Source organism: Caretta caretta, chromosome 3 (genome assembly GCF_965140235.1).
Source record: "Caretta caretta isolate rCarCar2 chromosome 3, rCarCar1.hap1, whole genome shotgun sequence".
Lineage (NCBI taxonomy): Eukaryota > Metazoa > Chordata > Testudines > Cheloniidae > Caretta > Caretta caretta.
In genome coordinates, this window is record NC_134208.1 from 197378684 (window position 1) to 197403304 (window position 24621).

The following is a 24621-nucleotide window of genomic DNA, read 5'->3' on the forward strand; positions in this document are numbered from 1 at the left end:
TTTGGAGCCGATGAAACTGATCTGACTGGAACTCATTGCCACATGCTGGATCTCCTCTGAGGTGCTCAGCTTTTCCTCTGTGTTCCAAAATCCTCTAGTTGCCGTAAATGGAACTTTGTGCTCACGTACAGATCTTGTTGCATGATAATATTGTCACGGTGGGAAAACAACATGCATTTCCTCAGCTAGGGAGAGAAGGACAGAGGAAAAAAAACAAGTGCAGTCCAGAATCTGTCCTCAAAGCCCGGGTTCATTCTCTTTCTGGAGCAAAGACAATACTTGCCACTAAAAAACTGGACAGGATTCTAAAGACCGTGGGAAGAAAAATTGGTTATGAAACACATCAGCACAAATGACTCGGCCTCAGAAAGACAAGGTGGGTGAGGTAATATACCACATACTGCCTCAGAAGACACTTCACAGATCAGCAAAAGCTTCAGGGATCTTGGAAGGGAGCTGAAGGAGAGGACATGCATTTCCTCAGCTAGGGAGAGAAGGACAGAGGAAAAAAAACAAGTGCAGTCCAGAATCTGTCCTCAAAGCCCGGGTTCATTCTCTTTCTGGAGCAAAGACAATACTTGCCACTAAAAAACTGGACAGGATTCTAAAGACTGTGGGAAGGACGAATTGGTTATGAAACACATCAGCACAAATGACTCGGCCTCAGAAAGACAAGGTGGGTGAGGTAATACACCACATACTGCCTCAGAAGACACTTCACAGATCATCAAAAGCTTCAGGGATCTTGGAAGGGAGCTGAAGGAGAGGACATTTCAGAGTCTTCCAGTCCCACAAGTGAAAACAGATAGACAGCCAAAGATACTGGCGGTAACCCTTTGGCTAGGTCAGTGGTGTAAGTGGAGGGGTTTGGCTTTGTTGAATACTGGGTCACCTTCTGAGGGAAGAGGAGAATGTACAGCTTGGACCACCTCCATCTGAGTAGGAGGGGAACAAATCTTCTGGGTAGCAGACTAGCTAGAGTAACCAGGAGGGCTCTAAACTAGCATCTAAAGGCTAAATTGCTAAGATGGTAAACCCAGTACACATTCTCAAACATAAAACCCAGACTCAAAGTAGCATGAATGTAAAGAAAAAAAAATGTATGTAAACAATGAATTCTTCAATGGTTTAGATACCAAAGCTAGAAGCCTGGAATTAGAAATACTGATTTACCAGCAGAAATTTGACAGTTGGTATTACTGAAACCGGCTGGATTGATTCACATGAGTGGAATGTTGAAATCACTGGGAGGGCTAGATTGGGCATAAGAAGGGCATGTGTGTCACTCAACATCAAACATACTGTTACCAGCTTGAGAGTTACTGACAATTCAGAAGGACAGGGCCTGGATGCTTATTGTAAGGTGATGAGTCACTCCTGTGCTAGGCTCCAGCCAATCCACAAGCCAGGAATTGGTCTGGTGAATCTCAGGGAAAGTATATAAGCCTCACAGCGGGAACAGCAGCTCAGTCTGCTCAAGGTCACTCCAGGGCTTGGAACTCTTTCCTGCCTGACAGGGGCAACAGGCTCCCCAGGCAGCTAGGAAATGTAAACAATTGATAAGGGAAGCTAAAAGTATTAGTGAAAAGGCAAATGTGATCCTGGGATGTATAAGCAGGGAGGAACATTAGTAGGAGTAGGGAGTTGGTATTACTTCTGCATGTGACATTAGTGAGACCATTACTAGAGTTTTGTATCCAGTTCTGGTGTCCACACTTCAACAAGCATGTTGACAAAGGTGGAAAGAGTTCAGAAATGAGCTACAACAGTGGTTTTCAAACTTTTTTTCTGGCAACCCAGTTGAAGAAAATTGTTGATGCTCGCGACCCAACGGAGCTGGGGATGAGGGGCTTGGGCTGTGAGAGGGGGCTCTGGGCTGGGATGGGGGGTTGGGTGCTGGAGGGGGTCAGGGCTCTGGTCTGGGGGTGCAGGCTCTGGGGTGGGGCTGGGTAAGAGGGGTGTGGGGTCCAGGAAGGGGCTCTGGGTTGGGGGGGGCTCAGGGCTGGGGTAGGGGATTGGGGCACAGGGTTGGGGCATAGGCTTACCTCGGGCGGCTCCTCGTCAGCAGCGCAGCAGGGGTGCTAAGGCAGGCTTCCTGTCTGTCCTGGCACCACGGACCATGCTGTGCCCCGGAAGAGGCCAGAAGTAGGTCTGGCTCCTAGGTGAAGATGCACAAGGAGCTCCGCATGGCTCTCGCCCGCAGGCACCATCCCCCTCAGCTCCCACTGGCCAGTTCCTGGCCAAGGGGAGAGCGGAGCCAGTGCTTAGGATGGGGGCATCGTGCACAGCCCTGTGGCCTCCCACGTCTCGGAGCCGGACCTGCTGCTAGCCACTTCAGGGGCACAGTGCGGTGTCAGAACAGGTAGGGGCTCGCCTGCTTTAGCCGGGCAGCACCACCAACGGGACATTTCACGCCCTGTCGGCGGTGCTGACCAGAGCTGCCACACCCGCAGTTTGAAAACCACTGAGCTACAACAGTGATTCAAGGTCTGGAAAACATTCCTTAAAATGAGAGACTAAATAAGCTCTATCTATTTATCTGAGAGAAGATGAAGAAGTGACTTGATCACAGTCTGCATGTACCTCCATGGGGAAGAGATATCAGATAGCCGGTGCTTCTTTCATCTAGCAGAGAAAAAGAAGCATAAAGAGAACCAATGGTTGGAAACTGAAGCTAGACAAATTCATACTAGAAATACAGCACAAGTTTTTAAACTCTGTATTTATTTTGGAAGTTTTAAGAGGTTTACAAATCCTTGCCATGCACATATCAAAGCAAATACAATATTCATTCCAACAGTGAGCTTTTGTTTACAGAAACAACATATACTAATTGGATCTCTCTTTAGCAGCATCTTATGTTACAGAGCAAGTCCGAGCTGCTTCTAGTGATTTTATGAAATTGAATGAAATCTCAGATTACTCACATTTAACAAACTAGGCAAATTTTAGTATTCAAAAAGCTAGCCAAGTGTGCTGCTTTGTTTGTTTGCAGGTGAATGTACTTGTCTGTGTATTGAATAAATTGTAACCAAATTTCTATGTATCTACTTGTCCTCTGTCTATTTTGCTGGTTATGTAGTTGGTGTGTTGATTTTTCCACAACCACCTCCCATATTTTTGTGAACCATTCGTCTAGAGTTGGACTATTTATCTTTTTCCAATGGAGGCCATCAATAGCCTAGCAGGTACTAGCAGACATGAGATTAATTCTTCATCTCTCTTTGTGTGACCATTTCTGCCAGGAAGCTGCAGGTGAATTACTAAAGGATCATTTGGTAATAAATATCCAACAACTGTGATATTTGGTTACAAATTGCATCCAAGTGCTCCTTCATGACTGGACATGTCTGCCATATATGCATAAAATCTCCCCTCACCAGAATTTCTCCAACACTTATTCCCATTCAATCTATATGTATATACTTAACCGACTGTGTGTGGTGGCATTAAAACAGTATCGTAAAGGAATTTTCCTCTATTGTGCTATAGACAGAGGTTGCTGATCCTCTCTTCCAATCCAAACTCCATTCTTTTGGGGGGTAATTTCTCTATCCAGATCCTCTTTCCAGTGTGTCATATATGGCCTTGTTCAGTTTGTTTTTGTTAGGAAAGCTGTCTGCAAACATTAGTTATAAATTAGTAAAATAGACAGATAGATTAGATAGATATTGTATTGTTTCCTAATTGACAAGATGCCATCATTTCTGTTTAAGGCCTGGTTTATGCTACATGGTTAAGTCAACACAAGGCAGCTTACCTCAATGTAGCTGTGTGTGTTTACACTTAAATTTCGCTCCTGCCAACGTAACTGCCCATTATGCTCACTTAATTACACCACCTCCTCGAGCGGCGTAGAGTCTGGGTCAATGGAGTTAGGTTGAGGCTGTGTCAGCGTAAACACTGCGTTACTTACATTGACTGTTAGCAGCCTCCAGGAGCTGTCCCACAATGCCCCACGCTGACCATTCTGGTCACGATTGTGAACTTTGCTGGCCAGTGGCCAGGGAACTGCCCTTCCCCGTTAAAGTGCTGTGAATTTTTGAATAGAGATCTCACCTAGCAATTCTATAGCACGCCTAGCAACTGCCCAGCTGACCATGCCAGCTACATGCCGAAGACACGCTCCTGCCTGGAGTACACAGGAAGTTTTGGATCTCCTCGGTCTGTGGGGCCCAGTTCTGATCTAGCCATAAAAAGTTTGACATGCTCGAGTCATGGAGGAGAAGGGTTACAAGAGGGACCAGCAGCAGTGCCACGTGAAAACCAAGGAGCTACAGCAGGCGTGCCAGAAGGCAAGGGAGGCTAACAATTGCTCTGGCGTGGCACCACAGACCTGCCACTTTTACAAAGAGCTGCGTGCCATCTTTGGGTGAGACCCCTACGATCACCACCAAGAGCCCTGTGGATACTTTGGAGGAGCCCTAGTTGGAGGCCCTCGCCATAAACAGCGAGGAGGAGGTGTTGGACGAGGAAGAGGAGAAGGAGTATGGGGGACAAGCATCGGGGTACCCAGTAGCACAGTGAACCAGCCCCACGTTGGGCATCTGATCTTCATCAAAGATTTAGATAATGGTATAGAGAGTACACTTATAAAGTTGTGGATGATACCAAGCTGGGAGCGGTTGCAAGTGCTATGGAGGATAGGATTAAAATTCAAAATGATCTGGACAAACTGGAGAAATGGTCTGAAGTAAATCAGATGAAATTCAATAAGGACAAATGGAAAGTACTCCACTTAGGAAGGAACAATCAGTTGCATACATACAAAATGGGAAATGACTGTCTAGGAAGGAGTACTGCGGAAAGGGATCTGGGGGTCATAGTGGATCACAAACTAAATATGAGTCAACAGTGTAACGCTGTTGCAAAAAAGCAAACATCATGTGGGATATATTAGCAGGAGTGTTGTAAGCAAGACACGAGAAGTAATTCTTCCACTCTACTCCGTGCTGATTAGGCCTCAACTGGAGTATTGTGTCCAGTTCTGGGCGCCACATTTCAGGAAAGATGTGGACAAATTGGAGAAAGTCCAGAGAAGAGCAACAAAAATGATTAAAGGTCTAGAAAACATGACCTTTGAGGGAAAATTGAAAAAATAGGGTTTGTTTAGTCTGGAGAAGAGAAGACTGAGAGGGGACAGGATAACAGTTTTCAAGTACATAAAAGGTTGTTACAAGGAGGAGGGAGAAAAATTATTCTTAATCTCTGAGGATAGGACAAGAAGCAATGAGCTTAAATTGCAGCAAGGGTGGTTTAGGTTGGACATTAGGAAAAACTTCCTAACTGTCAGAGTGGTTAAGCACTGGAATAAATTGCCTAGGGAGGCTGTGGAATCTCCATCATTGGGGATTTTTAAGAGCAGGTTGGACAAACACCTGTCGGGGATGGTCTAGAGACAATATGTAATCCTGCCTTGAGTGCAGGGGACTGGACTAGACGAGCTCTCAAGGTCCCTTCCAGTTCTCCCACCAACGTAGCTACCGCCTCTCGGGAAGGTGGAGTCACCAAGTCTACGGGAGAGCTCTCCCTTGTTGGCTTAGAGCGTCTTGCTTAGAAGCACTACAGTGACACCGATGCATGTTTGTAATGTAGACCTGCCCGAATACCGCCTTAAATACGTGGTAAAATTCAGCGGGAAAGCTCTCCACTCCTGTGGTTTTGCCACTTTTCATATTTGCTATTGCCGCTAACATTTCTTCTTCGGTTACTTAGCTAACGTTTCTTTGTCAGTTCTGTTTATTGCTGGCAAGCTGCTACTTCGGGTATTTTTGAATAACTTCAAAGCTTGGAGCATCTGAAGTACAGATGTTTTTATAATAAGCAGCAAAAGTAGCACATCTTTCATTAGGGTGTGTAACTATCTTTGGTTGATTGTTTTTAATTGGTGGAATATTTACATTGCTCTTGAATCCCTTTAAACTTTTGAGCCATGAATTTTTTCATAAAACATCTGCTCTGAATATCTCAGGGCTTTTTCAGTGGCATCTGTCATCAACATATTCAGTTTTCCCCTACTATTAGTTAATTGTTGATATTCTTATTTTGAACCTGTGGTTTGATCAATGGGCTGTATCTTTTTTATCTCCTGTTCTAGTTATATTTTTCCTGCGCTTTTTCTTTTTTCAGTGGAGAGGCTCTGCTTATCAACTGATCACTGAATGCTGCTTTACCTGCCTCCCAGAGAAGACCTCCTTTTCTATTGTCCACATCATTTATCTGAAAGTACTGAATGCGGTCCTCTGTAATCACTGCAACTGATCATTGTCCTGGAGAAGCAAGCAGTTCATTTTCCACAAGTAAACTTTGGGACCCATCCCAACTATCAAACATTACTTCCACTGGTGCATGATCTAACCCTGTAATGGTACCAATTTTTGCAGATCTTGTTGGTTTCATGAAGGATTTAGAGAGTAACTTTAAATGTATTCTAGTATATAACTGATAAGGGTGTGAATAAAGGTGTAATCCCCTTCCCTTAGGTAAAATTCTTTCCAACAGTCTGAGAGATTCAATTGCTGGCACATAAAAGTCAATATTACACCTGCTTCCCGTGATCCACCTTCCTTGGTTTTAGCTGATCTGTCCCAGTAAGAAATCTGTCTCTCCTCCAAGTATAATTTCCCCTTCTTCAAAGTGTTGTAGTGTTTTAAAGAAATCCTTAAAAAAGTTTTTTGCTGTTGATCAGCAGCATACACTGTGCCCACGGTTCGTAATACCCAAGTAATTGTGTCCTTCAGTAAGATGAACTGTCCCACCTTATTCTTCAATTGATTTTTAATCAGCAAAATTACATGTTTACCAAATATTATGCCCATTCCTTTCTTTTCTTTGGCTGATGCAAAAAAAAATGTCCGCTGAGACCTTATGCCCATTATTTGCTCTTCCTGAAAGTGAGTTTCTTGAAGTAAATTAATCTGTTTTTTTTTTTTTTTTAAGTTCTGCCAGGCTTTTTTCCTTTAAATTACATTATTTAGCCCGTGGATATTCAAATATATTTAAGAGGAAGGGCCACTGAGAATAACTACTTAGCTTATTAAAAAATTTGAAATTATTGTGATATTTTTAGCTGTTTGATCCCTTGTGTGGCCAGTGTCTCTCATTACTAATCATGTTGCATTCACAATTGTGTGCCTCAACATGGCTTGGTTTCTGTTTGTAAACTTCCCTATCTGTTTCTTGCATTAATTCCCCATGTCTCTCCAGTCCTCAAATCCCTCCCCTCTCCTACAGCCCTCGGACTTTAAATCCCCAAATTAAAATACTAACATAGCATATAAATCATTCCCCAAACAACTGTGCTTTGTTGAAATTTAAACTGCTGTACTGCCCCCAGCAAGTACAGTTTATCTTGGCATAATTTATGTGGTCAGGGATGTGAATAAACCATCCCTCTGAGTGACATATGTTACACTGACATGAGCGCTGGGTGGTCAGTACTATGTCCTGCCAGCATAGCTACCGTCGCTCTCGGAGGTGGTTTTATTATGCTGATGGGAGAGCTCTCTGCCGTTGGCATAAAGCATCTTCACGTGCTACAGCTATATTTTTAAATCGAGTTTGTAATCAATTATTGGCCCTAAACACAGTTTGTGCCCACACACAATATGGATGATAGTTAACTGCCTTAGCAACTAACTATATGCTCTCTTCACTGGGGACCTAGGTTGGTACATGCTTGCCTTCCTGTAACCAAGACATAAACACTTGTTTTGCTGCGTAGATGGGACTCTCTAACATTGAGTGAATAGCTCGTTGGGCTGGTTCTCCTTCTTCCCAGGTCCGTGTCTGGTAGAAAATCTCAGAATCTCCATCTGTTGCTGGTAACTCTGGTTTTGGCTACATTGGGAAAATTAGGGCCTTGTCTGCACAAGGACAAAAGGTGTAACTGTAACACATTAGCTAACGTGTTAACTAACATATGTTAAAATCCTTGCATAGACAAGGCAATTGTAGTTTTAACATGTGTTAGCTGGTAGAGGTAGTTTACCTCAACCAGCTAACACATGTTCAAATTACAACTGCCTTACCTATACAAGGATCTTAACATGTTTGTTAAAATGTGTTAGTTAACATGTTAAAACACACCTTCTTTCCTAATGCAGATGTGCCCTAGGTGTGTTTAAAAAACCATTTTAACTCACACATTTTAATGGAGAGAGACAATCTGGTTGAGGTAATATCTTTTATTGGACCAACTTCTGTTGGTGAGAGAGACACGCCTTCAAGCTCCACAGAGTTCTGCTTCAGCTCGTCCAATTTTTATTGGTTGGTTCAAGAAATAAAGAAATAAATTAAGTAATAATCATAAAATAAAATAATAAAAGATATTACCTCATCAACCTTGTGTTTTAATTAACACACTGCTGAACACCACTTCGCACCTAGTGTAGCCAAAGACATTCCTGTTTAACAATGTAATATCCAGTTTTGATTAATCTAAGGCAGGGGTTCTCAAACTTCATTGCACCGTGACCCCCTTCTGACAACAAAAATTACTTCACGACCCCAGAAGGGGGACCGAAGCCTGAGCCCACCCAAGCCCTACTGCCCCAGGTGTGTGGGGGAGGCAAAGCCTGAGCCCAACCGCTTTGGGCAGAGTCGGGGGGCCAAAGCTGAAGCTCCAGGGCTTCAGCCCCAGGCAGGGGGCCTGTAACCAGAGCCCTGTCACCCAGGGCTTGAGCTTTGGCCCCGGACCCCGGCAAGTCAAAGCCAGCCCTGGCAACCCCATTAAAACAGGGTCCTGACCCTCAGTTTGAGAACTGCTGATCAAGGGACTACAGCCAGGTTAAGCATTTTTAAATACATTTCTTCCTGTCTACTGTAGGTGCTAGGCTATGTTTAACAATGTGTTAATTAAAATGTTGTTTGCAGTTTTGTAGCCGAGTTGGTCCTAGGACATATGAACATGGGAGTTAACATGTCTCGTAACACACCTCATTTTTGCACTGTATACAACGATAGAATGTTAAGGTTATTACATAAGATAACAGTAGTCAGACATCAACACAGAAACTTCATCTTTGCGTAAACACAGACAGTTAAATATGTCAAATATGTCAGCTCATTGTTAAAATACTTCCTAACACACCCTGTCACAGGAAAGCATCAGGACTGAATTTCTGACTGGTTTTTCAACAATCTCTTAGTGCTGCTTTTTGCATTATTTTGTGAATAATCTAAAATTTTGAAAGAAATGGATCTTAGCAAGAGCTTTTCCACTCAAAAGAGTTATTGCCTAAGGAAATACTTCTTCAAACAACACACAGCCAACTTGTGGAACATGTTGCCAGGGGATGTTGTGAAGGTCCAAAGTACAACTGGGTTCAAAAAAGAATTACATAAATTCACGGAGGACAGGTCCATCAATGGCTATTAGCCAAGATGGTCAAAGATGTAACCCCATGCTCTGGGTGTCCCTAAGCCTCTGCCTGCCAGATGCTGGGACTGGACGACATGGGATGAATCACTCAATAATTGCCCTTTCTGTTCATTCCCTCTCAAGCATGTTGCATTCGCTACTGTCAGAAGACAAGATACTGGGCTAGATGAACCCAGAATGGCCATTCTTATGATCTTATGACTATTTTCCTAATTGCAAACCACATGACAAATAATCTGTTGAAAGAGTTCCCAGCTACTGCTAAAAAGGATCTGAGCCTTGTCATCACCACATGATATCGCTATCTTAAAAGGCTATCTTTGTAAACTACTGTAACTCTTTTCAGCTAAACTGAGCTCCTTTTTGTAAATATTTGGAATAAATCGAATCAACTGTTGAAATGTCTGAAAGGAGCAAGAAGCAAGGAAAAATTTAGGAAAGAAACAAACAAAATTGAGAGATCACGTAACACTAAAATCAGATGTAAAATACATGCTAGCTACATTTCTAGTTATCAAAAAAGGACTGTTTTTCATTCTAGAAAAAGTATCTCTAAATAATAAAATTGGAGTAAAAATTACACATTAAAGATAGAGCAGCATTATCCATCCTCTGTTCACTGCTTCAAAATTTTAAAGGGGCAAGATTCCTCTTTTCACTAACAGAATGAGCTGAAGACGTTACTCCTCAGAAAATATAATTAAAAATGTGTTAAGCAAATGGCCAGAGAAAGGAATCTCCTCATGAACACATGGTAAACAAATACATCAAGAGACATCATAAGGATTGAGGAATTGGATTCTGTCGTGTGTGTAGGAGAATACTTCGTGAATATATGAACCTATTTATCCAAAAGTAAAACATAAATAAGAGACTCCATCAGCCTCTTATTCCAGTAAGAACCCAAATGAAATTTTCAGTTCTACATTAGCAAAATGATCTACAACAAAGAGAGAGAAAAACTATGGAAAAGCGGAATCTTAGATGAGGCCAAATAATGTGAACAATGGGAACAGCTATGGAGTAAATCAAAATCAACCTAAGGTACTTACTTGCCCTGTTATTTAACATGCTCCAAAGCTTTATAAAATATATGGTACATGCTTGGCTCGTTTTTTTTCAGAAAATTTGGCAAGGCTGGGTTTTTATAGACAAATGGTGGGGGAAATACTCCAAATATTGAGCAATTCCAGGAACAAATAGCCCAAGAAAAAGAAAATCTCACTGAAAGAACTATCATCACAGAGCCATGAAGTGAATCCCTTTGGTTTGCCAATTCATTGCTACGAGGTTTGGATGCCATTTATAAACTTTATACGAAAGAAACAAACAACCAGGATTGGAAAGAATTAAATGACTACTCTTAATATATTCAGCATCAAAACTACATAGTAAAGAGGCTATGGACTAGATTCTCCTCTCACTTACAGTGGTGTAAATGAGTAGTAACTCCACTGAGGTCAAGCTGGAGTTACTTACATCAGCATAAAACTGATGTAAATGAAAGCTGATGCAGGCCCTAAGTAAATCGCTTGAAACCACTGAAACCTAAGAAAAGAAACAAGACAAAGGAACACACCAGTTAACTGTTTATTTTATTTTATAGTAATTCCTGGTACAATTGGGAAGAAAAATGTTCAAAAGAGGATCTGTAAGAATAGTGACAAATACAGCTATACCATTCTGTCAAACCTGGCCTCTGCTCAAGAATCAAGGAGCTGTAACTCACTCCCTGATGGATCCACCTCTCTCTTATAATGACTGGATCTTGGGGCAAGAGAGACTCTGTCCCTAATTTTCTTATTTACACCATCATATCTTTTAATTTAATTGGTTAAAACAAATGCACAGGAAAATTAATGCACTCACATTAAATTCATAAAGATTTTATCCTGTATATTTCAGGTACGTTTATGGTTGGTCTCTCTCGCATCTGTGTTAGGCCAAATTCATCCCTGGTGCAACTCCACTGACTACATCAAGCAATAATTTGGCCCCTTAGGTCAAACCATGATGTTTTCCCTCCTGAATTAACAAGTCATTTTCGTTATGCTGAACTGTGTTTATAATGATTTCTGAGAATCTGAGCCAATCTATGTGAAACTATAAACATTTCCTAAAATGTCAAAATCAATTCAATAATCTGACAAATCCACCAGATAGGTGTGAGTGATGCAAACCATCAGGTGTCCTGTTTGTGAAAGTGTTCCACATATTCCAATAGAGGCACAAAAACCACTGGGTCAGCTGTCTGGTTTGTTTAATTCTCGGTCAAATTTTCAAACTATTTCATCGGAATGAGTTTTTTACCCACAATGTGATCTTTGCTCCCTAGATACACTATTCACATTGGATAGCGTTTGCAAAAGTGCCTAAGAGACTTTCAAAGGCATTCAGATGCCTAGAGATGCAGACAGGCATTTCTGAAAATCCCACAAGGCACCTATCTCCCACTGATTTCAGCTGAAGGTCAATGGCACTTAGGCTCCGTAGTCACTCAGTTACTCTTGAAAATTTTGCCCATTATCTAGGTGTATTAAAATTCTATTTCAAATTCTGAACCAAAGAGTTAAAACCAGACTTCCATTTAGTTCCACCTAAATCAGGTTAAACCTGAGCTCACTTTTACAGAGGAAACCACCTGATCTGCAACCACCCACATTAACCTAGCATTAAAGCACTCAGGTGAAGTACAAAGTTTACTACCAATGGCAAATCCCGCAGAATGGGACAGTTTTTTCTTTTCCAGTCACACCCCTGCAATCTCATTGAAGGCCAGACAGAATTTGGCTCAATATGCGCGAAGTATTTCTCACATCTGCTAGATAATTTACAACTCCCTGGAAGAGGAAAATAAAAGCATAAGATTAGAGAGAGACAATAAATGTTAGGGAGAAAGTTGCTGAACTTGGAAACATGGAAACATGCCCCCCTTTAGCTTTCCAAGTTCTTCCTGGAAAGCACCCAATTATTTCATAAATGACCCCAGTGTTTTGGGGCTTTTTGCCTCAGTAACCTTGTCTGGTTGGCCATTTCACATATTTATTATTCTTTTCATGAAATAATACTTCCTGACATCTGTTCTAAGTTTATTTCTCTTTAATTTCCATTTATATCACATTTTCCTATCCTCTGTACACGTTAAAATAAAACAATTACTACGCTTGACATGATGGAAGTTATTTAAGATTGTGAGCGTTAACTGACCCATCTATTTTTTTTTTAAATAAAACCTTGTTTAAAATGTATTAGGTCATTTTAATGAACTTTCATTAGCTCAGAGAATCAGCACTGAGTCCCTGGTTCAAATCCAGTGCATGTTGATTATGACGAAAGCCATCGCTAGTAGCTGGCCATCAGGAGGCCTGTGTGAGAAATGAGTTTGGTGGTCACAGGCCAGTGGCTCTCTGATAGGTGTCCAGTGCTGCCAGCTTCAATCACTGAAAACTCACAAGTCAGGCCCCAAACAATAAAGGGATTGTCTTAAAAATCATGAAAGAAAATATTAAAGTCTGTGTTCTTTTTATTTGCCTTCTGCTTTTTGAAGCTTCAGGGTGCACTCAGGACATCTTCTCCACAATCATGAGGGCAAGAAATTTACCAGATTAAAAAAAATTTTAAAAACTGAAAGCTGAGATTATCATGTAATCACTTGACTCCTGGAGCTGGGTCTTTAAGATCACCACCAAATGTTGTAAGACTTGCATTAAAACTATGAGTAGGCAACACCGGGAGCACCTGTCACAGCTAACATCCTCCACAAATAGCACTAACAGGCAACTTTGCTGGCCATTTCTGCAGAGGCCAAGGGCTGAATTAGCCTGGAGACAAGATAGACTCTTAGTGATAGAAAAGATCCCTCCAGAATGGGTATAGGCACATTATCCAGGATCCGTAAGAAAGCATGTCTTGCTGCTGATGCCCAGACTAGCATAACCTCCAGATTTGCTCTGTCATCTCCACCTTTTCTTGTGAGCTGCCAGAGTATTCAAGAGTTTTCAGGTCCCACCCACAAGTGGATCCCTCTCCTAGCTGCTGGTGAGACGTGAGGAAGCATATTGTTAAAACTCCTCTATCTGGCTTCTCAGAGTACCCTGGGTGTCCTGCTTCCACTTCACTCTCCTTGTTTCCCTGCAGGCTGAGGACTGTGAGGAAGCAGTAAATAACACACTGCATTGGCAAGACAGAGTCAGATCAAGTGATGGTGGCAGAAGGAGACTCCGCCTTTGGGCAGTTGTGATTTCTCGGGAGGAGTCTTCTACCCAGGGCATGGAGGTTGCAAAATTGGGAATGAGTGGCGAAGTGTAGCTTTTGCTCAGACTCTCATTGGGGGAGGCACAGAGAAGTGGCAAAGGCCCAAGAAGTGGTAAGAAGGGACCTGAGAACTCAAGATGGAAAATGGATACAGGAGGATGTAAAGTCCTTACACAGGAGGGTGAGAAATCAGGAGAAGGGGCAGCTCTTGAGAGTAGTGTTGGAAGAGGAGGACAGAAGGGGGAGGTGGGCCCCAAAGTGGATAGTGTGGGTTAACCGGGGAGCTGCATTTATATTCTGATTGGGTGGGCAAGAAATCCTGTCCTTTCCCCATTCTGAGAAGGGAGAAGTTAAGTTTCTAAGTGCAATCAATCTGGCATCTTCACAAGCACTAAATTCACTTGCAGAGACAATGAAATGCACTTCAATTATGGCACTACTGTATTGTATGTTGTCATCACTATTTCTGTACTAGCACTTAATATAGTTTTAGCTCTGTTTCTTACAAAGTTAAAATAAATTGAAAGAATCAATGGAAGCTTTACCCTTAATATGTATAATTTTTTTTGCCAGTGAGAAGAAGAAAAGCAAAATAGTCTCTATTGAGCAGTGCAATGGAATACAGGTGACCAGGCAGAGCTGCAAGAGAAGGAGGGGCTTCATTCACAAAGGGACATTTTAGGGACCTGACCACCCAGCACAATTCCCCATCTTGAGTTTAGGCACCCAGGATTGAGAGGGAAAAAAGAGGTGCCTAAGAAAGGGACGCAAAAAACCAACAAATGAGCAGGGAGCCCCGAAGCTAGCCAATAGGAAATGAGGAGGAGAGCAGCAGATCTTAAGCCCCACCCCTCAAAGGCAGTTTGGCACTCAAGTCCAGGTTGGAGGGAGGTGCCTAGCTCCATTGGAGATTCACAGCCATGAACTCTCCTGGAGTTAGGTGCCTAAGCCAGGTCAGTCCTTTTTCAACAAAACCGTTGGCAGAGCCGGTGATGCAGATACCACCTTACAACTTTTAGCCCACCATTTAGAGCACTTGAATGGGTTGTAGGAGACCTGTTGCAGAGCAGTGATTTGAAGTTGGATCTCCTACATCCCAGGAAAATATCCTAATTGCTGGGCTCTGGGCTAGTGTGGGGCAGATGTCACGCAATGTCTCCTGTTCAAGCTATTCCACTTTTTATAAATAATGAAATAGTTACTGGAACAGGGACTTGAGTCTCCCTCCTCCCAACGGGGTGCGCTAACCACCAGGCTACAAAGTCATTCTCACGCTCTCTCACTGCCCCAATGACAACTTAATTATTTAAACACACTGGGTGTTCCTGAAATATACATTTTAGATAAATAACTGTATCTACATACAGACACACATGTACCTGTGTTTTGGAATTTCAGGGCTTCACATTCCATGCCTTCATCCTGGCCCCAAAGCTACGTACAGAGACAGAGCTTTTATTAGGATGAGTTAGTTTATCTGAGGTGAGGTTTATTTTTATTGCACTTAGTTTTGCCATCTTTTCCAACCCCATCCCGCCTTTTTCCACGGGTCACCATCATAGGACCTCGCCGATGTTCTTCAGTACAGTAGCAAAGAGTAAAGGCTGGGAAATCTCCATGCCAAATCTTTAGGAACAATGGATCTAGTCCACGTCTGTGGAGTTTGGATCATGGCAGCCCCATATCAGAAAAAGGGCTCACATCCCATTTCTGGAAAGGAAAGGTTACCAAACTTTAACGTGGGATGAATACTGCTGAATTAACTGAACAGCCTGTTGGTGGGCCAGCGAAAAGGGAGGAAGGGGGTTGGAACGATTAGGATTTGGTTAAACTAAGCACACTAAAAATAAACCTCTATTTAAATCATAGCAGTAGAAAAAACTCTGTGCCTGTATAGAGCCTCAGGGTCATGTGGTGCCAAACACACCAAATTCAAAGCAAGTACACACACATTGTTACAGTTTGGATACAAACAAAGGGACAACTTAAGGGCCAACTTCCATTGACTTCAGTGGGAACAGAATGGGCCCTACATTTACAGATCAATAAAAAATTAAATACAAGTGTTCCTTTGATCAATATGCTTCTGAGTAGACAGGGCACTATGGGTGTTAACAGTAATGAGAAAATTATTCCTATGTAGTGCATCTTGACAGCATTTGATTGTTTAATTTCTGTATACAATGGAAGCTACTGAAATGAATCATGGTTAAGTGACTGTGGGCGACATCCATCCCTGGTTTAAGCCTATGAAAGGACTCAGTACTCTGCAGGATCAGATTCTTTGTGGGCAAAAACATGTTAGAAGCCATTTGGTGCGTGGTAAATCTGTTACATTGCAAAGAGGTCTTTATCAGTGACTGGAGGATTATTTCCTGTCTGGATTTTTGTTACGATATTTATAGCCTGCTTGAGAGAGAGAGAGAGGGGGTCAATATGATGTGTACCAAGAGAGTTCTTCTCTGTGCTTTGGAAGGGCTGATGGGTTTGCTTCCCTTACAGAGTTACTGAATGCATCCGATGAAGTGAGCTGTAGCTCACAAAAGCTTATGCTCAAATAAATTTGTTAGTCTCTGAGGTGCCACAAGTCCTCCTTTTCTTTTTGCGGATACAGACTAACACGGCTGCTACTCTGAAACCTTACAGAGTTTGATAACTGTTTTCAGTAATGTATAACATGTATGTGCTACTCAACTACTTAAATAGATTCTTTTATAAGTTTCAGGGTGTGATGGGAACAGGTGTACTAATCAGAGTCTATCCAGAGCTTCAGATCTCTGCATTTGACTGTCTACTAAACTTCATTAGCAGAAATTTCCTCATTCAGTTTCTCCTTTATGTTTTTCTCTACCGCTGGCAGTTAAACCTCTCGTCTCACCTATTCTTAGTTGGTTGACGTCGTATTACTTTTTATACCTAGTGCACAACCATAACAGACTTTGACTGAGACCACAGTTTGCCCCCTTAGGTTCCAATGAGAAAAGGGAAGAATTATCAGAGAATGTCTTTACTTTATAAGGAAAAATCTGAGCAGCCGTTAGATTGTCTGTCTGTGTTTTTCCCCTGCCACAGGGCCATCCAGTTTCCCATGGATACTGACTGCAGCCCAGCATTTATCTCAAGTCAGAGTAGTCAGAAGATGACTCGACAAATCATTAAGAGGCATGAAAAGGAAAGCCACGCTACTCTAACATGTAGGGCTTGATTATGCACAGCCTCACTCAGCTGTTATGCACTTAAGCAAGTAGCCCCATTAAATCCAATGGGATTTCTTGTATGAGTAAGTGCTCACAAGTGTCAGAGTGGCACAGCCGAGCTCACATTATTTTATTTTATGATCACTTGTCAGTAGAATATTGGTAACAATTTCATATATAAGAATAGAAATTATTAACAAGTACTAAGGCCAGCTATGTTCTGAGTCACAATCTCTTTCTTTATCTTAACAGTCAGGTGGTCTGTGTCAGTGCCTTTATGCTCTCTTCAATCTCTGACAGTTTCTTCAGCATTTGATTCACCTTGGCCTCATCAAATTCCAAACACAGAAATTCAGATGCCTAGAAAATAAAAGGGGAAAGATGACATTTAGTGAAGTAAGAAAATTGTTCTTGGTGAAGAAAAACTGTATAGGTCAGTATGGTTGCTGGAGAGGACATTGAATTTCATTGTGGGAGATCCCCACAATACTTGACTTCACCGAACAGTTATGCCTACAGACAATTAAGCAGCAGCACTGATTCGCTCTGAAAGGCCGGGTCACATCATTCACAAATATAGCTATTCTCAAGTGGGGTATAAATCAGGATAAACAGAGTGGAAGGGATCTTGTCAGGGTCAGAGAGAATAAACAACACGAGAAAAAATAAAATGTTTCTAACCATGTGGAATTAGTTACTAAAAAAATCAGCAGGCAAAAGACCTCATGAGATTTCTCTCCCATCAGTCCTACTCATCAATATGTCTGAGTTGGATAAAGTTCCTTGTATAATTTGGAAGATAACACTTAGATATAGCAAGTGTACCTGGCTGTATTGTAAATGCAAGTCCAGATGAAGCTGCACCAACAGTCGGGAAACACTGGGAAATAACGACAAAAATGCTAGTGCAGACACAGCTACTCTCCCGTGTGACGGGGACGGCACATCAGACGCGAAGGTCAGAAATAAAACAAGAGTGAAAATAGAACTCACGGGGGTTGCACTTTTATATTACAAACCTCAGGTGTCTTGAAATGCTCAATTTTGAAAAACAAAGCAAACCTTGTATTCAAATACAGTAATAATTTCTCAGACCATGAAGGGAGTGCTCTTTTTTGAGAAGACAGATTGGACTATTCAGCCTTCCAGGCAATCTGACTCACTGGATATCCACGAGTTCTTTGGATCAATATATGCACAGCACACAGGTTACTCAGAATGGGAGGGCAGCATCACCTCTCTCTCTCTCTCTCTCTTTTTTTAAATCAGTTAGACTAAAACCTCTACCATTACTTCAAAATACATTTGTTTCAACATTTAGTATTTTTCAGACTTAATTCTCTGCACTTAACTGATTTAACAGATAAGATTAAATCACCAGAAAAATGCAACTTGAAAAATGTCTGAAGTTGATTACCTAAATTTCAGAAAGGCATTACATGAATTTAAAACAAAGAACAGATTGTTTTTCATATGCACATGAAAGCAACTTCATTACTGGCTTTCTTTTTTTAACACAAGAATCTTTACTGGTTTTTCAAGAAGAAAAAAACAAAAAAGGTAGAGACAAGTGCAAGTAAAAGAAAATATATACACAAAGAAGTTGCAAAGTTGCAAGTGTACAAATCAGGGACATGGGCTCAATTGTACAATTTGCACGTACATTTATGGTAAATGCAATTGTGCACTTGAATTTTTGAAAATCAGCCCCTAAAATTTTAAAGTGTTACTTAACTCTACATTTATCACGTGTCTTCAAAACCAAAACACACACTAGCAAAAACCATTAGCAGAGTTCTATTTTAGAGAATTTGACTAAGCCATGCTACAGTCCTGGGGTGAAATCCTGGCCCCCCTGAACTCAATGGCAAAACTCTCATTGACTTCAGTGGACCTGGGATTTCACTTTTTAAAGAACAGAACCACAGTTACGTAATTAGAGCTTCACTGAACACTACTGATATCAATAGGTGTCCACACAGATGCAAAAGGTCTGTCTGTGCAGATCCAACTGTGGATCAGGGCCTAGGCCTGTAACACATCTCACTCACATGGTCAGTGTGAGGAACTGAGCCCATGGTTCCTGTATCAAGGAGCTCAGTCTAAAAGGCAAACAAAGGAGGAGACCCACCGGATGCTGATAGCTTGGAATAATGGGGCAGTGATGGCTTTATCTTAACGTGGGCTAGCATGCCTATGCCTTCTGGAAGTGATGTGAAGGAGAAAGTATGCACAGTAAATGGTCCTAGATTTTTTGTACATACTTTTATTACCGTATTGTAAACTGTTGGAGCTACCAAATGGATGCAATCTCCCCCTTGTAGTACGATAAAGGACCACACAGCATAGGTTGCATTACGTAGTCATAACAGTAATGCACTGAAAGGTGACATGCAAATAGGACAAAAGAAGTTGTGCCCTGTTGACTTTACTATGATATATAAAGGTGGGCCACCTCTCTTTTTAAATAATATTTGTTTAGAAACAGATGTAGTTAAATTTAAGGTATTTAGGCCTTGTCTACATAGGAAAGATTTCTCAGTAAAACCTAAGGTATGAATTTAAATGGATACAATTATGCCAACATAACTACCCTCCTCTCCCCTCCCTTCGTGATGACAAACTTATTCCAGTGTTAGAATGCGTTTTTTTCAGTTTAGGTTTTGTCACTTGGAAAAGAAGTTTAAGTTAGCTGAAAAAAAGTAATCTCTTACACCAGAATAAGTGTCTACACGGTGTAACTATACCAGTGTAACTACAACTAGTATATCTACTAAAACTTTCTCATGTAGATAAGGACTTAGTTAAATCAGAACAATTTTTTTGTGTAGACAAGGCCTGAACCCTGAGCAATTGAGAGGAGCAGGGTTTTTAAATCAGTCTGGTGTTGGTTTTTGGTTTTGTTTTTAATAGAAAACCTATTTAACTCAAATTCTTGACAACCATTGAGGAAAAATAGCTTTCTTTGGGAAAGACTCAATCCTCATCCCTTCATTTGAGAACTAAGAAAATTGTACTTCAATTATTTAATGCCCTAGAGAGTCCTTCAGTAAAGAATGGGAAAGCAAATCAGATCTCCCGGATATTTCTCAGGTAAAACAAGGAGCAGAAAAAAAAGTGGTTTCGTATATATTTTACATATAAAGCATAGTTAAGGATGTCTTAAGAAGCTCGGAGGCATGGCTAAAGTTGATTATTAGGCCTGTGAGACAGAGGCCTGGATTTCAACTGAGGTCTTAAACTCATCGCTGGAGCTGGTTCGGGCTAAGGGGAGGTTTAACTGCATGCAGACATTTGGGCTGAGGTTGGTGCTCGAGCTCTAGGTGGGAGAGTTCCAAAGCTTGGGCTGCAGTCCAAGCCTGAACGTCTACACCAGGGGTCGGCAACCTTTCAGAAGTGGTGTGCCGAGTCTTCGTTTATTCACTTTAAGGTTTCGCGTGCCAGTAATATATTTTAACTTTTTTAGAAGGTCTCTCTCTATAAGTCTATATTTTATATAACTAAACTATTGTCGTATGTAAAGTAAACAAGGTTTTCAAAATGTTTAAGAAGCTTCACTTAAAATTAAATTAAAATGCTGATCTTACGCTGCTGGCCCGCTCAGCCCGCAGCCAGCCTGGGCCATTCACCTAGGCCGGCAGCGGGCTGAGCGGGGGCCTGCGGCCAGGACCCCAGCTAGCAAGGGACCGGCAGCGGGCTGAGTGGGGCTGGCGGCCAGGACCCAGGGCTGGCGGCCGGGACCCCAGACCGGCAGTGGGCTGAGCGACTCAGCCCGTTGCCAGTCTGGGGTTCTGTACACAGGCTCCTGCCAGCTAGGGTCCCGGCTGCCAGCTCCATTCAGCCCACTGCCGGTCTGGGATCCCGGCCCTGCCCACACAGAGTGGGTACCTACCTTCTCCCTGGTTCTACCCCATTCTCTTCCTCTCTCTCTCTGCACTGAGCTGAGGGTAGGAGTGCACTGAACACAGGGCTGAGGGTGAAGGACCAGGCTGGGGGGTGGGGTGCAGGGTCTGGCCAGGAGCTAGAATAAGGGAGGGGGCTCAGGGTTGTGGCAGGAGGTTTGGGTGTGGAGTGCTTATGTGGGCAGCTCCCATTTGGTGCAAGGGGTGCAGGAGCTCCCGTTTGGTGCTTAGGATGGGGTTGGGAATGCGGGGGGGTGCAAGAGTCAGGACATGGGGTGTGGGGAGGGGCTGGGTATATGTGGGGAGGTGCAGGAGTCAGGGCAGGGGGCTGTGGGTGTGTGAGGAGGGTGCAGGAGTCAGGGCAGAGGGATGGGCGCATGTGTAGGGGGTGCAAGAGTCAGGGCATGGGGTGTGGGGGGGCTGGATATGTGTTGGGGTGCAGGGGTCAGGGCAGAGGACTGGGTGTGTGTGAGGGGGGTGCAGGGGTCAGGGCAGAGGGCTGAGTGTGTGGGCTAGGGTCATGGGGGTGCTCCCAGCCCCCTGCTTAGAGCGTCTCACGGCAGGGGGCTGGAGGGGATATGCCCTGATTCCAACCCCCTTCCCCAAGGCCCTGTCCCCACCTCACCTCCTGCCCAGACTGCGGCGCCGCTTCTCCTCCTCCCTTGCAAGGGCCATCAGCTGATCGGCGGCAGGGAAAGGAGGAGGGGCAGGAATCCAGCACGCTGGGGGAAGAGGCGAGGGAGGGGGAACTTGCCTGCCCTGCAGCAGGCAGAACCAAACTTCTTCACTCTGCCTCCGTGGGGGCGGGGAGACGGGTGGAAAAAGAGCGGGCCAGGGCAGGCAGGATTTTTAATGGCACGCTGCTGCCTGCCGGGGTCCTGGCCACTGGCCCCACTCAGCCCGCTGCCAGCCTGGGTTCGGCAGCGGGCTGAGCGGGCCGGCAGCTGGGACCCGGCAGGCAGCAGTGTGCCATTAAAAATTGGCTCGTGTACTGTCTTTGGCACGCGTGCCATAGGTTGCCGACCCCGGTCTACATTTTACAACTAATTAAACAGCCCCTTAGCTCGAGCCCTTCAAGCCCAAGTCAGCTGGCACAGGCCAGCTGTGGGTTTTTAATTGCAGTGATGGCCTACCCAAAGTGTTACTCGAGGCCACCAGGCAAGTCAGGTACAATCTTTTGAACTCACACAGTGTTTTTGAAATTTAAAGCTGACTCTTTATTTACAGAGCTTCTAAAAATGTTAAGACTCATAGAATTTAGGCCCTACCTACACTATAACTTTAAGCAGTAAAATGGTTGGCTCTACACATGGTCTGAGTCCACATATATCATGATTAATGCTCTGTATAGTAACCATGACAGTTAGCCCCATTTAAACCATATCAGTGGCCTGGCTGGCACGTAACTGCTTTCCTATAACTAGGTTTTAGCATCTATTTTTGTTGATAAGATTTCAACTGGTGCCTCTGTAATTGTGTTAACTAGTCTTCTTTCTTACCCTATCTCTGGGATGTCCTACATTGCCTCATGCTGCTGTGTGCATGTACTTTGGCCATGTCTGAGGCCGTACAGGACAGCTGTCCATGGTTCCCCAGAATACACGGGTACAAACACAGTTAGGCACCCTGGTAAATGCACAGGTACATACACTTGTGTTGTGAAAATAGCTGCTGTGTGGGCACAACTCAACCTTGTTTGTTGCAACCTGAACAGAGGAGAATGTCATGACCTGGTTTCCGAGGTCATTGCACTCCTTTTAGCACAAGTGATGTTTCACAGGCTTTAGTATGAATCACTGACTTGGCAAAAGACGGAACTGATTTAGCTTCTTTAACTTCACCATATATTTTCTTCTTTTTGCTAATATTTTTGGCAGACATTAGTATCTCTTTCGAAATGCTGGCTTGACTGGGATTTCTTTGAGACCTCACCCCTGGAAGCATAAGGTAAAAACTCAAATACAAAGTGCAACAGGAAAGCCCCCCAAGCATCTTGTGGCTCTGTGTTAGAGATTAAGAACCAGCATTAACTTTTGACCTTCCTATTGTGACAAAGCTCCTCCTCTACCTTGGTGGGTCTTGCACTTATTGGCGGATTTGCTCTCCTTGGAGCTTCACAGCAGCCCTCAGTTTGGCCATTTTCATGAACCCACAGTCCAGGTCGACTCCTCCTGTGTCTGACCAGGAGTTGGGAGGATTTGGGGGGAACCCGGGCCCGCCCTCTACTCCGGGTTCCAGCCCAGGGCCCTGTGGAATGCAGCTGTCTAGAGTGCCTCCTGGAACAGCTGTGAGTCAGCTACAACTCCCTGGGCTACTTCCCCATGGCCTCCTCCCAACACCTTCTTTATCCTCACCATAGGACCTTCGTCCTGCTTGTACTCCTCAGTCCTCCAACAGTATGCGTTCTCACTCTCAGCTCCTAGTGCCTCTTACTCCCAGCTCCTCACACACACACCACAAACTGAAGTGAGCTCCTTTTTAAACCCAGGTGCCCTGATTAGCCTGCCTTAATTGATTCTAGCAGCTTCTTGATTGGCTGCAGGTGTCCTAATCAGCCTGTCAGTCTTAATTGTCTCCAGAAGGTTCCTGATTGTTCTGGAACCTTCCCTGTTAGCTTACTCAGGGAAAAGGGACCTACTTAACCTGGGGCTAATATATCTGCCTTCTATCACTCTCCTGTAGCCATCTGGCCTGACCCTGTCACATATCCCCCCCTGCTCAACACTATGGGGTTGGGCAACTTGGGATGTCAGGCAGTGTACTCGTGACAAGCCATCTGCATTGCCATCGTGACTTCCAGTCTGGTGTTGTATGGTGAATTGGAAAGGTTGTAGGGACAGGAACCATCTGGTCACCCTTGCATTCTTCTCTTTATTTTGCTGCATCCATTGGAGGGGTGCATGGTCGGTCACAAGGGTAAACTGTCATCCCAGAAGGTAGTAACGTAGTGTTTCCATGGCCCATTTCACAGCTAGGCACTCTCTTTCAACCACAGCATACTTCTGCTCTCTCGGGAGGAGTTTCCTGCTGAGATAGAGGATTGGGTGTTCGTCATCTCCGACCATCTGCAATAGGACAACTCCCAATCCTACTTCAGATGCATCTGTTTGTAAAATGAATTCTTTGTTGAAGTCTGGGGCTATAAGCACGGGGTTATTCCAGAGGGCTGTCCGTAGATCCATGAATGCTTTCTCTGCGGCATCTGTCCACTTCACCATGTCTGGACCCCGGGCTTTTATCAGGTCTGTCAGGGGACTCACTCTGGTAGCAAAATGGGGAATAAATCGTTGGTAGTACCCCACCACACCCAGGAATGCCCAGACTTGCTTTTTCCGATTCGGCCGGGGCCAATTTTGGATAGCCTCTAGTTTGTTTAGTTGGGGCTTGACCATGCCTAATAATCTTTTAATTGTGACAGTCAAAAACCCTAGGGTAAAGTGCAATGCATTTCCATAATTCTTCATCCAACAGACACAATGAGTACAAACACTTGGTATTCAGAGCACCTCCAAGTTTCCCTTTATTATTTTGGCATTACATGAACTGAGACTCTCTTAAGCTAACAATTATTATGTCAGCACAGGAAAAAAATTACCTCTCTTTCAGATTTTTTTTAAAAATTCTTTTAATGTAGAATCAATCATGTAATATCACAGATTAAATAGAAAAGATTGTAGAGGTTGGAGAAATTCCAGGAGCATGAGGCTATTGGGTATTGTGCAGTAAATTTAATTTAACTGCTTTTATGTTATTAATGTATTGAAAATTTTCCATCTATCATTTTGAGCATTAAATGACAGATTTACGAGCATGCGTACACACATTAACTTTCTCATGCTCGTACCTCTCAAAATGTCCCACTAACTTTATAAGGGAAAATTTTGCT

At 43.2% G+C, this 24621-nt stretch overlaps 2 protein-coding genes across 5 annotated transcripts in view; both read right to left on the minus strand.

The window, feature by feature from the left end:
- The window catches only part of B3GNT2 (UDP-GlcNAc:betaGal beta-1,3-N-acetylglucosaminyltransferase 2), a 148104-nt gene that overhangs the window by 60189 nt on the left and 63294 nt on the right, over nucleotides 1–24621 (minus strand). The window lies entirely within an intron of this gene.
- Nucleotides 10959–24621, minus strand: part of COMMD1 (copper metabolism domain containing 1) — a 129553-nt gene continuing 115890 nt past the window's right edge. Inside the window, exons 3-4 of one of the 3 annotated variants that reach the window (XR_012667870.1) lie at nucleotides 15016–17193; nucleotides 10959–12222 (exon numbers count right to left, since the gene is read on the minus strand). Coding sequence is in view for 1 of the 3 variants with exons in the window: in XM_048842643.2 (XP_048698600.1) it covers nucleotides 17086–17193 (108 nt within the window). In the remaining 2 variants the exon portion in view is untranslated. Of the gene's footprint in view, nucleotides 17194–24621 lie in introns of all 3 variants that reach the window. The other 2 variants (XM_048842643.2, XM_075127229.1) reach the window with 2 other exon arrangements.